The sequence below is a fragment of the Montipora foliosa genome, chromosome 12, assembly GCF_036669935.1.
Source record: "Montipora foliosa isolate CH-2021 chromosome 12, ASM3666993v2, whole genome shotgun sequence".
Lineage (NCBI taxonomy): Eukaryota > Metazoa > Cnidaria > Anthozoa > Scleractinia > Acroporidae > Montipora > Montipora foliosa.
The window spans coordinates 2,009,405-2,024,404 of NC_090880.1; the positions used below are offsets into that span (position 1 = coordinate 2,009,405).

The 15,000-nt window shown below is 38.7% G+C and overlaps 1 protein-coding gene and 1 long non-coding RNA gene across 2 annotated transcripts in view; both read left to right on the plus strand.

The window, feature by feature from the left end:
* Nucleotides 1–781, plus strand: part of LOC137979206 (uncharacterized) — a 10,863-nt gene extending 10,082 nt beyond the window's left edge. The window contains exons 5-6 of the mRNA XM_068826412.1: nucleotides 1–48; nucleotides 228–781. The exon at nucleotides 1–48 is cut by the window's left edge and continues 79 nt beyond it. Coding sequence (XP_068682513.1) covers nucleotides 1–48; nucleotides 228–731 — 552 coding nt within the window. The 3' untranslated portion in view covers nucleotides 732–781. The remainder of the gene's footprint in view (nucleotides 49–227) is intronic.
* Nucleotides 782–10,487: 9,706 nt separating this feature from the next.
* Nucleotides 10,488–12,186, plus strand: LOC137979211 (uncharacterized). The gene is made up of 2 exons (XR_011118266.1): nucleotides 10,488–10,692; nucleotides 11,259–12,186. It is a non-coding gene; the product is annotated as an uncharacterized lncRNA (long non-coding RNA).
* The last annotated feature ends 2,814 nt before the right edge of the window (nucleotides 12,187–15,000 follow it).

Sequence of the window (15,000 nt, forward strand, 5' to 3'; positions counted from 1 at the left end):
TGCGGAGGTGGAGGATGGACGCTTGCGATGAAGACTTACGGCAAAAAGGTATCCTACAGCGCAAGGTTTTGTCATTAGTCGAGGTTCTTCGCTAACCGCATAGATATTTATTTTCGACATCTTCTGCAATCAACTCCTTTGCGAACTTATACCAACCTCGCTCTCGGGGCTTTTTTCTGCGGTTGTGCACGTGCAGCTAATTCTTTGTTTTTTTGTTTTTATTTCAGAAAACCTTTCATTATGATTCGGCCTTGTGGAGCAACAAAAACGCCTACAACCTCCCAGGAGGGAAGACTGGGTTTGACTTTGAAGAGACCAAGCTACCGACCTACTGGAACACGTCTTTCTCCAAGATCTGCCTCGGTATGAAGATCCCTGGTCAGCCAATCAAGTTTCTGGTCATCAACAAGCAGGCCCAGTCTCTGCATTCACTGATAGCTGACGGCAAATACCACTCCATATCACTGAGCCGCAACACATGGAAGACGCTGATTGGTTCGCAGGAATCCTTGCAGGCCAACTGTAACAGGGAAGGGTTCAATGCCGCTAGCCAAAGAGGAGACCACTCTAAAGCCAGAATCGGCATTATTGGAAACAACGAGAACGACTGTGTTACCGGAGACTCCATAATTGGGTTTGGTTGCGGAAGGCATCCACATGCTTCCAACACATGTGGGAACATGTACGGGAGCAAAAACATTAAAGCCATGGGATATATTTTGGTTCAGTAGAGAGGACATGTACCTCTATTTGACTTTTCAAACGAGTCATTGATGAAATAAAAGAGTCATTCCATTATCAAGCCTGGTTTGTGGACGTCAAAAATCAATCTTATATAGGACGCCATTGCCGAATTGCGCAGTGAAATGAAGCGTGTTTTAAACTTGAACCAATCGATAAATTGACACCATCACATGAAAGATCGGCCTGCCCAAAACCAAGACAATGGCTCCTCTGGAGTTTTGTAAAGTCGGACAAAAATTGTCGGGTTCTCACACTACATTTGCGTTTATCATTTTTGGCAAAACAAAAAAAAAGGGGATAGTGCGACCCAGCCCATAGGAACAATTGTTATCACAGTATCAACAAACACTTTTCTTTCAATTATTCCAATCCCTTTAGCAAGATCTAAAAACATTGTGAACTGACAAGGGGTGAGTTTGGACTCCCACATAAGAATGACAGCCGTAGTCCTCTGAAATTTTACGGATCAAATCCTCAAAATAGTAATTCCTTCCTTTTTAGTCGTGGATACGCGAAGCGTATAAAAGACTATTGTTAGGGATCAGAATATGCAAAGTTGTCACTCACTCAGGTGTAAACTAATCGATAAGTCAACGACCAATATCGATTTGTTAAAGATATGACAATTTGTTCCTCGTTCAGTTGAATTCAAATCAATATGGCAACGATCAATATCGATTTTCCGACGTTTTACTTTCCGAAGTAATGCCACAACGTAATACGTTGAAATATTCTTCGACGTTTCTTCGTTCCGACGGGATTGATACATGTTGCAGTCAGCATGAGTTATTGCTCAATGGAAGACCAGACTAAAGGTGTCACTGTGCTTTGTGTGCTGAAAATGAATGCGAAGAGACACTTCCTCGTCGATCCGCCAAGTTCAATGACAGATCCACTCGCACTAGCAAAGGAGCACACCGTGAGATTGCCGTGGACAGTGACAACTGCATGTGTTCACCAAAAGCAAACTACTGCTCTTTTAGTTCGTTATTGTTTCATAATTCTATTGGTTATATTCAATACCGATAAGGGGTGTTTCTAAAACGAAGACCCCAAAAGGAAAGACCTAAGACCTAAGACCCTATGATATAAAACGAAGACCCTGTGATCTAAAACGAAGACCCACGTCAAAAATTTCAGAATGATCCCAAGCAGCTTATGACTGGTCAGACGACATTAGGGCCGTTTATACGAGAGAAAATAAGCCGCGACTAACTCTGGCCGCGGCTTACGTAAGCCGCGAAAGGAACTCCCCGGCCAGGATAAGCCGCGGCTTGAGAAAGCCGTGAACGAAGATTTTGTACCATTTATACGGGGTGTTCGCGGCTTACGTAAGCCGCGGCCAGAGTTAGCCGCGGCTTATTTTCTCTCGTATAAACGGCCCTATTGTGTGTTATGGAATTGTTGGAGCGGTGGAACAGCTGGACGTGGACTCTGAGTGTGTGTGCTCGAAACTCCTCACAAAGAAATTATATAATATGTAAACAATTACTTGTTGGTTACTGATGTTTTAAGGTGTAGACAGGCCAAACACGACTCCTATTGGTCAAGATAGGAAATTCAAAGACCTCAGAGCTTTGCTCTGACGAGTACATCTTTCAAAGACCTCCCTTTTCTATATGAAATAAGGGTAGGGTTTTTAAATATTTTTTTTAGTGAGGGCTAGTTTTGTATAAGATGTCATTTTTTAATAAGAATATGTTTGAGATCAGGCATTGATGGGCGGTATTCTGTAACAATCGGCAAAATTATTTTGCGCGTTTTTTGTTTATTTTGTAGAGCCGACATTCTTTCGCTAAAATTGACTTCAGATAGAGTCATGTTCAAAAGGTTATCTGGATAACCTCTGTGGCGTAATCTTTGTTTGAATAATGCGATGTGTTCTTCAAATTTCGCTTTTGAAGAGTTAGTTATAAGAAGCCTTAGGGCTTCGGCTTTGATGAAGCCTTTCCTAACGCCTGGAGGGTGGCAGGAGTTAAAGTGCGTGTATTGGAAAGTCTCTGTCGGTTTAAAGTGCGTGCGCACATCAAGAATATAATCGGTCGCCCTTGTATACACATGTGTCCAAGAATGTTATTTCAGTATGATAATGATATGTATTGTTAGTTTTTCCGTGGTTAGCCCAAACGGGTAAGTGTGAAGGACCGCGGAAAATGTGGTTTCCGTTGCTATCAAACTAGTTTATCCAACAATTTAATTAACTCGAATTTAGCTGGGCTGAAGTATGAACCGCAAGTATTTACCACAAGCTTTTCCGCCTTGGTTGCTGAGAGTGTTAGGATCACGTTTGTATAATTTTTCAAGCTCTTTGACCAATCATAGCTAAGCAAGAGCATATATAAACGCCAGTTTGTGAGAGGGCTAGAGAGAGTTGGCGGCCGGAAATAGCAGAGTGCTGGAAGGTCCATGCCAGAATAAAGGAGTTAAAACGCTGAAGCTGTGTGTACAAAATCTGTCCTGTAACAGCTGTCATAGTTGTCACTTTTAGCCTCATGTTATTGATGTATAGACGACCGAGGGCGTTTACCATTTGTCTAAAAAACAGATTGCTTGGGTGAGAAAGCAAAAAAGCAGGAATTTTTCTAGGTTTTACCAAAACGAGCAGAATTTTCTCCACCAATAAAATTTGTCTGCTTTGCTGGAACCTTTTAAAATGATAATTAGGTTTTTTTTGGAATATTACTGTAGTAACAATTGGTGACGTCACAAGAAACATCGCTATATCATTAGTTGTGAGGTGTTTCGAGCACACGCACTCAGAGCCCACATTCAGCTGTTCCGCTGTTCCACTGTTCCCCTCTTCCACAATTCCATAACACACAATGTCGTCTGACCAGCCATAAGCTGCTTGGCATCGTTCTGACATTTTTGAGGTGGGCCTTGGTTTTAGATCACAGGGTCTTCGTTTTAGATCAGTGGGTCTTCGTCTTCGTTTTAGATCACAAGGTCTTCGTTTTAGATCACAGGGTCTTCGTTTTAGATCACAGGGCCTTCGTTTTAGATCATGGGGTCTTCGCTTTAGATCAGTTGGTCTTTGTGTTAGAACAGAGGGTCTTCGTTTTAGATCAGTGGGTCTTCGTTTTAGATCAAAGGGAGAGAGAGAATGATAACGCATTCTTTTTAGATAAAAATCAAACACGAACATTCAGTCATTATTTCCCCCGGGGGGGGGGGGAGGGGGGTACTTGGGTCAATTTTTGCTGGGTATGTGCAGCTGGCGTCTCCGAACCCCTACCCCATTATAGTCTATTCTGTGGCCAATCATAGACCCCATCTTAGTCACTTTTGAGCAAATATCAATTTCGCTGTCCCAACTTAGTCACATTCTGATTATTCCTCTACCTTATAAAGCCTTTAAGTAGGTCATCCTTAAATGAATTGACACGTTTGTAAAATTGAATGTAGAACACTTTACTTTTCACCTACAGTACAAATATTCTGGTACATTTGCTAGCCGTAAATATTTACAAACGTACCGCACCGAGCCGACTGTTAAATATTAAAACAACAACACAAACCATTTTTTCCCTATTTTTAAATCCCTCTTACCAGACTTTTCTTATCCCAGAAATTCCGAAAATCTGCGACCCCATTCTAGTAACTCTACTAAAAATGTAATCCCATTATAGTCAATCCTGTCGTGAAAATGCGACCCCATCCAGCGGCACATCCCCATTAGCCTCCATCCGGGATTATTTCCTAGCCAAGATCAGAAAGCAACCGATTGCAACGAGCATTTTGCGAGCAATCCATGTATCCACGACTTCCTCACTGTTCTCCTTTGATTGAATTTGTCATAAATCGTCAATTTATCACCCCCTCCGCCCACCCTAAAAAGGTGGATATGTAAATGAAAATAAGGGATGTGTTAGTGCCAACATCATCATCATCATCACTCGTTAACAAAAACAAATCCCTTTCCAGTACCCTAAGAGAAACGACGAAGCACCATTTAGAATCTGGGTTCGAGACACGGGGTTCCTCATTTGTGTCACTGTTGAGCACGTGCTCACAAGGTTCCTCGACCGCATGGCCTCAGGGGTAAAAATGGCGCGAGAACAGGCTGAAAACATCTCTGATATTTTCCTTAACAAGACTTTAACGAAAATGCTAAAATTGCAGGAAGTGCGTTGCATTAAACGTTCCTGATCGGATCTAAAAATGTCAGAATGCTGTCAGGAGCTGCTGACAATCATTAAGAAATGTAAGAAAGATGTTAACTTAAAGGTAATAAAGAAAACTTGATTACTACGAAATGCTGTCTTTTTGTCTGTCATTTCGATTCAATTTGACAAACTTTAGCTTAGAGACATCTAGTGATGCTCATAGCTCTTAACTAAGAGATCTACATATAGCTTAATATCTATTTAAGTTAGATGTGCCGGCAGATCAAGCCATTCGCTGCGTAAAGCAGCATTCTAGCTTTTCGACCGTGCATGTGTTTGCAAGGAGAAGTACTACAAACTGCCATCGTATGTAAACACATTACTCTGTTCATAGTATTGCGAATTTTCAAAGTTAAACATCTTTGTGATCGTTGCCGAGTTTACAAAACCCAGCTTGAAGCGCGATTGCCATTCACTGAATGACGTGTCCCAGTTGCTCGCAAAAACAACTCTTCGGTTCACTTCTCCAAAAAACTTAACTCTTTTGGTGTCTGACAGTTCTATTAGAACAGCCAACAATAACGCCCTGAGCCATTTTTCAAGTTTCCCGCTTTCAAGCAAATGAGCGCAATGAAGTCACGCTTTTGCGCCCAAGCCTGCTATAGTACGGCCAAAATGGTGGACTTCCATCGAGTAATCAATACGGGTCTTTCTGGCCTCATAAAGACGAAAAAATGTAAGAAACCCATCAAATACTCGTCTATTTCTTTTAACTAAGTCGGGTACTGCAAATTTGGCGAAGGAAAAAAAATTCCACTTTAGAAAGCACCGGCGTCAGGGCGATAGGTCTTAAATCCCCGTCCCCAGTTATGGGCGTGGCCTTGGGAACAGGAGTGATGCGAGCGTCCTTCCATTGTGTCGGGAATATCCCCGATGACAGTGAGCGGTTAAAAATGCTAGTAACCGGCTCAGCCAGCTCAGGTGAAAACTCTTTTAGGAGACGGGCTGGGACTCCATCAGGTGCTCGGTCTAGGTACCTTTAAAGCACCGGGAACTTTTTACGAACCGCTGTAGTAGATATGGTGGGTGGTTGTTCAAGCTATGGTAAAAGGTAAATGGTACCAGATATAATGTTGCCGTTCTCGTCTGGATAGCACAATTGTTCTCCAAGCCCCACCAGTTCCTCGGGTCAGTACCCTTTACGTTTTGCACCTTGCGGAGATAAAACGCCTTTTTGCGTTTGCAGATGACTTCCCGAACTTTGTTTCTAAGGTGTCGCCATTTTTCGGTAGGCCCAGAATGGTAAGCACGTTGTCGTTCGAGTATGAGAGATTTAATCTCAGCAGACATCCGGGGTTTATCGGTAGAATGAAGCCTGACACTTTTTGTCGGGAAGTAGATGTTGATAGCATTGGAAAGGTCATCAGAAAACGATGAAATTAGATAATCGGGTAATGAAGAGTCGCATGGGTGCGCATGCTCGAACCAGCCATGTGCACTAACCCTTCACTGGCGAAAAATGTCTGATTGGTCGAGGCCTTGTCATGTGACTTCAATACCTCAAATCAAACATGGCTGCCATTCGGTGTTTATTAGATCAATTTTATTAGATCTCCGTCGACAAAAAAGACCCTTTTTCAGGCCAGTAAAACGAACGAATGTTGACTGCATAGTGCGTTTCTATGCCAGCGAGATTCTCTTTTAAGCCAACAGGGCTACGAGGGAAATTTCTTTAAAAATTTCAAGGTCAACGCGAGTCTCGGTTGCTAATGTCCGAGTGGAAATTCGTTTGTGGAGCTTACCAGCTAATGGATTACCATCTTGATTTCAATTCATGCGTTTATCTTTTCAAAAGTGGAACAAAAAAGATACACACTGTTTCCGCGGGGTCCCGCATCTAACAGAAAATGTTAAGATTTTAGCTTTTTTTTTTTTTAATTAAGTTGTTAAAATTGCCATTCGAGTGGTCCATAGAGGAAAATTTATTAAGACCGAGGGGAAAATTAAGAAATGTATTTCAGTCGTTCAGAATTCGTTTAAAATAAATTTTAAAGTGAATTTAGCAGTAATAATAACCATGTCATAGCACCTCATAATGGGTACACTAGAAGGAAACCTTTTAGTTGCAATTATATTTTGTTATAGTTGTTACAAGCAAAATGCCAATTGTTTGCTTTCCTCCAAATTATAGAAATAAACATAGATTAGGAAGTTTCAGAAGTCCAGCTTACTAGCAGGGAGAATTTTACTGTAACAAAATATTACTACAGCTAATAATACGCTTTCACCACATTGTAGTGGGTTAGAATGACAACAAAAATACTTAATCAGGAATTGATTTTATCTTCCAGCAATAAAACAGCAGGAGGATATAAAATTAGGTATTTTCAAAGTTTAGAAAACTTGTTGAAGGTGATTCAGTGCCACCCTCCAAAACTTTTCACAAATTTCACGCTGGCCTACTAAGTACTTCCAGTACAACAAATTATCTAACCTCTCTTTGCGGACTCTGGTTGCAACACAGCTGCTTCAATAATTTTAATCCCCTTGCATTAGATTTAACTTTTACAAAAACCATAACTTCATATTTCCGTAATAATCGTTCAAAGACATTGAGCAAAAGCATACAAAGCTACATTTGAAAGGGACATAATCCTATGTTGCAGTTTTCTGGATAAGACTTCACAGAAATAACTCCTGTTACCTTTCCATATGTAAAGAGGTCCCATGATTTATGAGTCAATTAGTCAATGAGTCATGAGTCAATGAGACTCACAGTCAATATAGCAATAATTTATTGATCAAGGCTAAGCCCTCGTTTCAGTGATTAGGCCTAAGCACTCTGAAATTTTAGCTTTCATCTTATGGGTTAGGGTAACTGCACTAACTCATTGACTCATGACTCATTGACTCATAAATACTTAAGACTCATATGTAAAAAATATTTCAACATTAGATGCAATGAATTTTTAGCAATTGCTGTAAATAATAGTAAGCATTCCTACCATTTCAAAGGATGAATAAATTAAAGTTGAATGCAGTAAGTGTAAGAAGCTAAAAAAGTGGTCCAATTTATTTAAGCTGTAATCAATTTCCTTCCTTGCTTTATTCCCTGGATAGGGTTAAACATTGGTGGTGAAGTGAAAAAACTACCCCAAGGGGGTACTGCTTATGATACTGAGACCAAAGTGCTGGCAGAGTTGCTGCAGTACATTTAAGGCTATAAATCTGAAAAATGAATGGAACTGTAGAAAAATTTGGTAAGCGAGCAAGTAGCTTTTACTTATGAACTGTAAAATGCCAGTCATTTGTCAATTTAGAAATGGTTCCCCTAAGGGGTCAGATTTCTTTAGCCTACATCCAGAAAACAAGATTCTGTTACCTTTAATGGTTGTTTAAAAAAAAAGACCCCTCCTCAGCAAACTGCATCCTCATGTTTGGATTCTCATTGATTTAATGACTTTAACGATATTATGCAAATTTGTTCTACAATAATACTCAAATACCATAAAAGTATTTTTAACCTAACTCTTTTGCAAACTTTACTCCTTGAGCTACCAGCTTCAACTTTGATACTTTGTTCCAAAAGCCAAAGCCGTTGTATAGCAATGGTGGAGGTGATGATTAGTCACTTTGTTTTGGTTCAAAATGAAGAAAGAAAGTCAAAGTAATGATCGCACTTTAACCCTTTCACCCCTAAACCGGCCATACTTGGTATTTTACTCTGTCTAAAGCCAGAGTATTTTGCTGTCTAACACCAGATGATTTTACTCGTCAATGGGGAACCCCATGGAGTCAACAGTCTTACAGTACTTCTCAACATAAAGAAAATGAATTCTGTGGACTGGAAAATTCCCAAAAAGAAATGCCGTATATTCCAAATATGGTTGTTTAAACTCTTCAAGATTTACCTGCTTCAGGAATTTCAAATCAATGAATATTTTGAATATTTTTCCTGAACTCCTGCAAACTTTGTACACTTTTTAATGGTTTGCCCTTTAAAAGTAACATTCACAAATAATGCAAATACAACTGAGTCTGTTTTGCATTATCTACAAGACAAGACAACAATATTCTTTATTCAAACACAATCAATAGTAAAGCAATAACACATGCTTGCGGGGTCATGTGCTAGCTATAATAAAGATACACTACAGGAAATAAAAGCTTAAAACTAACTATGTGACAGACATAGGATATCTACACATAAGGGATAAGAAAAATAAATCAATTGCTATCCAAAATATCATATTGCAAATACACCAAAAGGTAACGATTGATTGACAAGTTCCTTGTGCAAAATGGTAGAGCATGTTTGAAGTCCAGCAGGACCAAGATGAGAAGTTATGATAAAAACTTTAAACATATTTTTTACCAAAATTATTTTACTGCCATCAACCCCAATGAGACCTTATGCATGGGACACTGTTTCTAGCTGCAGCTCCAAATCACATAATATATTAATAAATTTTGCCATGTAAGAAAAGAACAAACATGTGGGGTGTAAGCAAAAAAAGTCCAAGGCAATAAAGCTTCCTTTCAGCCTTTTCAGGAACAACTATCCACTGTCAACCATACTTGACTCAAAACAGAATTTCCTTGATCCAACAACACATGACAGTCCCCTAAAACCAAAATTACATCATTAATGCTTCCAGTAAACAATAGTCTAAAAAAACCTGAATCTATAGATACCTATATACATCTGTACCTACACTTCTGTTCTTTCAAACATTATTTTAACTAACATGGATTTCGATTTTGATTTTAAACTCAAATTAATTGCAAATCCATAACTTGGTAACTACTTGAACGCAAGGATCGTTGAGTTGTGACTGCTAAAAAGTATAATAACCTAGACATTCACCAGAAAAGGGAATATAAATGACCTTAAAAGCAGCTATATAAAATACTTGATACTAGGGTTACGTTCCGAATGAGACAATCACATTCAAAATCAAATTCATATCTGATCGAATCATTGACCATTCATGTAGAGGTGCCGATCGTAAGGTGTAACGCAGAAAAAAATAACCTTCACGTTGAACAATATTGCCATTTCCCTGCCATCTGGTACAAGCCAAAACACACATGAACGGAAACCTTAGGAATCCTCCTTTCTGCACATTACAGTAACTTTTTGTACCCGGTGGCAACAAACTTTCCTCATTAAAAAATGCGCAAAACACTCACCTGTTTCGCAGCTCTTCTCCCACGAAATAAAATTTTCCAGGAGCAAATTTTCCGAGGATGCTGGTTGGATTGGACTTTCAAATGATTTACACAACATAGACGTTCTCTAACAATACATTCCACTTGAAACTGGCGTTAAAACTAGCCTTGATCGCTCTAAAAAGAACGGAAACCAACAAGCTACCGATTCTCAAACGGCAGCCATTTTTCTGTTCTTCTCAGGAGTGCTTTTTTCACGAGAGCCAATGATAGTCCCGGAAACACATCACGTGACATATCGCGCGACTCATGCGCAGACATTTTTCGCCAGTGAACACTAACCCTTCACTGGCGACCTCACTGGCGAAAAATGTCTGCGCATGAGTCGCGCGATATGACACGTGACGCGTTTCCGGGACTATCATTGGCTCTCGTGAAAAAAGCACTCCCGAGAAGAACAGAAAAATGGCTGCCGTTTGAGGATCGGTAGCTTGTTGGTTACCGTTCTTTTTAGAGCGGTCAAGGCTAGTTTTAACGCCAGTTTCAAGTGGAATGTATTCTTAGAGAACGTCTTTGTTGTGTAAGTCGTTTGAAAGTCCAATCCAACCAGCATCCTCGGAAAATTTGCTCCAGGAAAATTTTATTTCGTGGGAAAAGAGCTGCGAAACAGGTGAGTTTTTTGCGCAATTTTTAATGTGGAAAGTTTGTTGCCACCGGGTACAAAAAGTTACTGTAATGTGCAGAAAGGAGGATTCCTAAGGTTTCCGTTTATGTGTGAATTGGCTTGTACCAGGTGGCAGGGAAATGGCAATATTGTTCAACGTGAAGGTTATTTTTTCTGCGTTACACCTTACGATCGGCACCTCTACATGAATGATCAATGATTCGATCAGATATGAATTTGATTTTGAATGTGATTGTCTCATTGGGAACGTAACCCTAGTATCAAATATTTTAAAGAGCTGCTTTGAAGCTCATTTATATTCCCTTTTCTGGTGAAGGTCTAAGTTATTATACTTTTTAGCAGTCACAACTCAACGATCCTTGCGTTCAAGTAGTTACCAAGTTATGGATTTGCAATCAATTTGAGTTTAAAATCAAAATCAAAATCCATGTTAGTTAAAATAATGTTTGGAAGAACAAAAGTGTAGGTACAGATGTATATAGGTATCTATAGATTGAGGTTTTTTTTACTATTGTTTTCTGGTAGCATTAATGATGTAATTTTGGTTTTAGGGGACTGTCATGTGTTGTTGGATCAAGGAAATTCTGTTTTGAGTCAAGTATGGTTGACAGTGGATAGTTGTTCCTGAAAAGGCTGAAAGGAAGCTTTATTGCCTTGGACTTTTTTTGCTTACATCCCACATGTTTGTTCTTTTCTTACATGGCAAAATTTATTAATATATTATGTGATTTGGAGCTGCAGCTAGAAAGTGTCCCATGCATAAGGTCTCATTGGAGTTGATGGCAGTAAAATAATTTTGGTAAAAAATATGTTTAGAGTTTTTATCATAACTTCTCATCTTGGTCCTGCTGGACTTCAAACATGCTCTACCATTTTGCACAAGGAACTTGTCAATCAACCGTTACCTTTTGGTGTATTTGCAATATGATATTTTGGATAGCAATTGATTTATTTTTCTTATCCCTTATGTGTAGATATCCTATGTCTGTCACATAGTTAGTTTCAAGCTTTTATTTCCTGTAGCGTATCTTTATTATAGTTAGCACATGACCCCACAAGCATGTGTTATTGCTTTAATATTGATTGTGTTTGAATAAAGGATATTGTTGTCTTGTCTTGTAGATAATGCAAAACAGCCTCAGTTGTACTTGCATTATTTGTGAATGTTACTTTTAAAGGGCAAACCATTAAAAGGTGTACAAAGTTTGCAGGAGTTCAGGAAAAATATTCAAAATATTCATTGATTTGATGTTCCTGAAGGAGGTAAATCTTGAAGAGTTTACGCAACCATATTTGGAATATACGGCATTTCTTTTTGGGAATGTTCAAGTCCACAGAATTCATTTTCTTTATGTTGAGAAGTACTGTAAGACTGTTGACTCCATGGGGTTCCCCATTGACGAGTAAAATCGTCTGGTGTTAGACAGAGCAAAATACTCTGGCTTTAGACAGAGTAAAATACCAAGTATGGCCGGTTTAGGGGTGAAAGGGTTAAAGTGCAATCATTACTTTGACTTTCTTTCTTCAATTGAACCAATACAAAGTGACTAATCATCACCTCCACCATTGCTATACAACGGCTTTGGCTTTTAGAACAAAGTATCAAAGTTGAAGCTGGTGGCTCACGGAGTAAACTTTGCAAAAAAGTTAGGTTAAAAATACTTTTATGGTATTCGAGTATTTTTGTTGAACAAATTTGCATAATATCGTTAAAGTCATTAAATCAATGAGAATCCAAACATGAGGAAGCGCTTTGCTCAGGAGGGTCTTTTTTTTTTTTAAACAACCCTTAAAGGTAACAGAATCTTGTTTTCTGGATGTAGGCTAAAGAAATCTGACCCCTTAGGGGAACCAGTTCTAAATTGACAAATGACTGGCATTTTATAATTCATAAGTAAAAGCTACTTGCTCGCTTACCAAATTTTTCTACAGTTCCATTCATTTTTCAGATTGATAGCCTTAAATGTACTGCGGCAACTCTGCCAGCTGTTTGGTCTCAGTATCATAAGCAGTACCCCCTTGGGGTAGTTTGTTCACTTCACCACCATTGTTTAACCCTATCCAGGAACTAAAGCAAGGATGGAAATTGATCATAGCTTAAATAAATTGGACCACTTTTTTTACTTCTTACACTTACTGCATTCAACTTTGATTTATTCATCCTTTGAAATGGCAGGAATGATTACTATTATTTACAGCAATTGCAAAAAATTCATTGCATCTAATGTTGAAATATTTTTTACATATGAGTTTTAAGTATTTATGAGTCAATGAGTTAGTGCAGTTACCCTAACCCATAAAATGAAAGCTAAAATTTCAGAGAGTGCTTTTGCCTAATCACTGAAACAAGGGCTTGGGTTTGATCAATAAATTATTGCTATATTGACTGTGAGTCTCATTGACTAATTGACTCATAAATCATGGGACCTCTTTACATATGGAAAGGTAACAGGAGTTATTTCTGTGAAGTCTTATCCAGAAAACTGCAACATGGGATTATGTCCCTTTCAAATGTAGCTTTGTATGCTTTTGCTCAATGTCTTTGAATGATTATTACGGAAATATGAAGTTATGGTTTTTCTAAAAGTTAAATCTAATGCAAGGGGATTAAAGTTATTGAAGCAGCTGTGTTGCAACCAGAGTCCGCAAAGAGAGGTTAGATAATTTGTTGTACTGGAAGTAATTAGTAGGCCAGTGTGAAATTTGTGAAAAGTTTTGGAGGGTGGCACTGAATAACCTTCAACAAGTTTTCTAAACTTTGAAAATACCTAATTTTATATCATCCTGCTGTTTTATTGCTGGAAGATAAAATCAATTCCTGATTAAGTATTTCTGTTGTCACGTTAACCCACTACAATGTGGTGAAAGTGTATTATTAGCTGTTGTAAAATTTTGTTACAGTAAAATTCTCCCTGCTAGAAAGCTGGACTTCTGAATCAAATATTGTTGTTTTGGCTATTCAGAGTTAACCTAATCTATGTTTATTTCTATAATTTGGAGGAAAGCAAACAATTGGCATTTTGCTTGGAACAAAAGGTTTCCTTCTAGTGTGCCCAATATGAGGTGCTATGACATGTTAAGTATGATTTTGGTTATTATTACTGCTAAATTCACTTTAAAATTTATTTTTGAACGACTGACATACATTTCTTAATTTTCCCCTCGGTCTTAATAAATTTTCCTCTATGGACCACTTGAATGGCAATTTTAACAACTTGATTTTTAAGAAAAATGCGAAAATCTTAACATTTTCTGTTAGATGCGGGACCCCGCGGAAACAGTGTGTAACTATTTAGTTGGAAGAGAAACCATCTGGAAATTTAGTGGTATCTTTTTTGTTCCACTTTTAAAAAGATAAACGCATGAATTGAAATCAAGATGGTAACCCATTAGCTGGTAAGCTCCACAAACGAATTTCCACTCGAACATTAGCAACCGAGACTCGCGTTGACCTTGAAATTTTTAAAGAAATTTCCCTCGTAGCCATGGCTTAAAAGAGAATCTCGCTGACACAGAAACGCACCAGGCTGGAAACGCACTATGCAGTCAACATTCGTCCGTTTTATTGGCCTGAAAAAGGGTCTTTTGTCGACAGAGATCTAATAAAATTGATCAAATAAACACCGAATGGCAGCCATGTTTGATTTGAGGTATTGAAGTCACATGACAAGGCCTCCACCAATCAGACATTTTTCGCCAGTGAACACTAACCCACCTCCCGAACGCGTTAAGTGCCGACTGAGGAAAACGACGCATCTGCACAATTTTTTTTTCTTAAGGGCTACACTACACCGCTGAAATCGACGGCACTTTCGATTTTGCGATTTCCTTCAAAATTGAACGGAGCAAAAATCTCCCAAAATGTTTTTCGCTGATGTTAACTTTTTATATTCGAGTTTCAAAGTTTATGTTGTTTTCATGTCACAAATTTTATTGCTGATTGCAAAATATTTTATTGTCGATCGCCACTTCCTGAAAACTTCCTACTGCTATTCCCACAAACTGTATATCATTTACTTTTAGGCAGGCTAACAAAATCTGCACCTTGCTTAGTTCGCATTTTTTGAGCGCTAAAATAGTATTTTCGGTCCTTTGTTTCTGACAGCAAGTCGTATATTTGGAGGACCTCCAACCAAATACTAACTCCGCCGGACAGAACTTAACTTCAGTGAAATTTTTTCTTGGAAAACTATCAGAAGCTTGTGGGGATAAAGAAGTTGCAAGGGATCTTGAAAATGATTAACATGTCAGCCTCGAAGCCAATGTTTCTCCATTCCCTTTTACTTTCTTCAA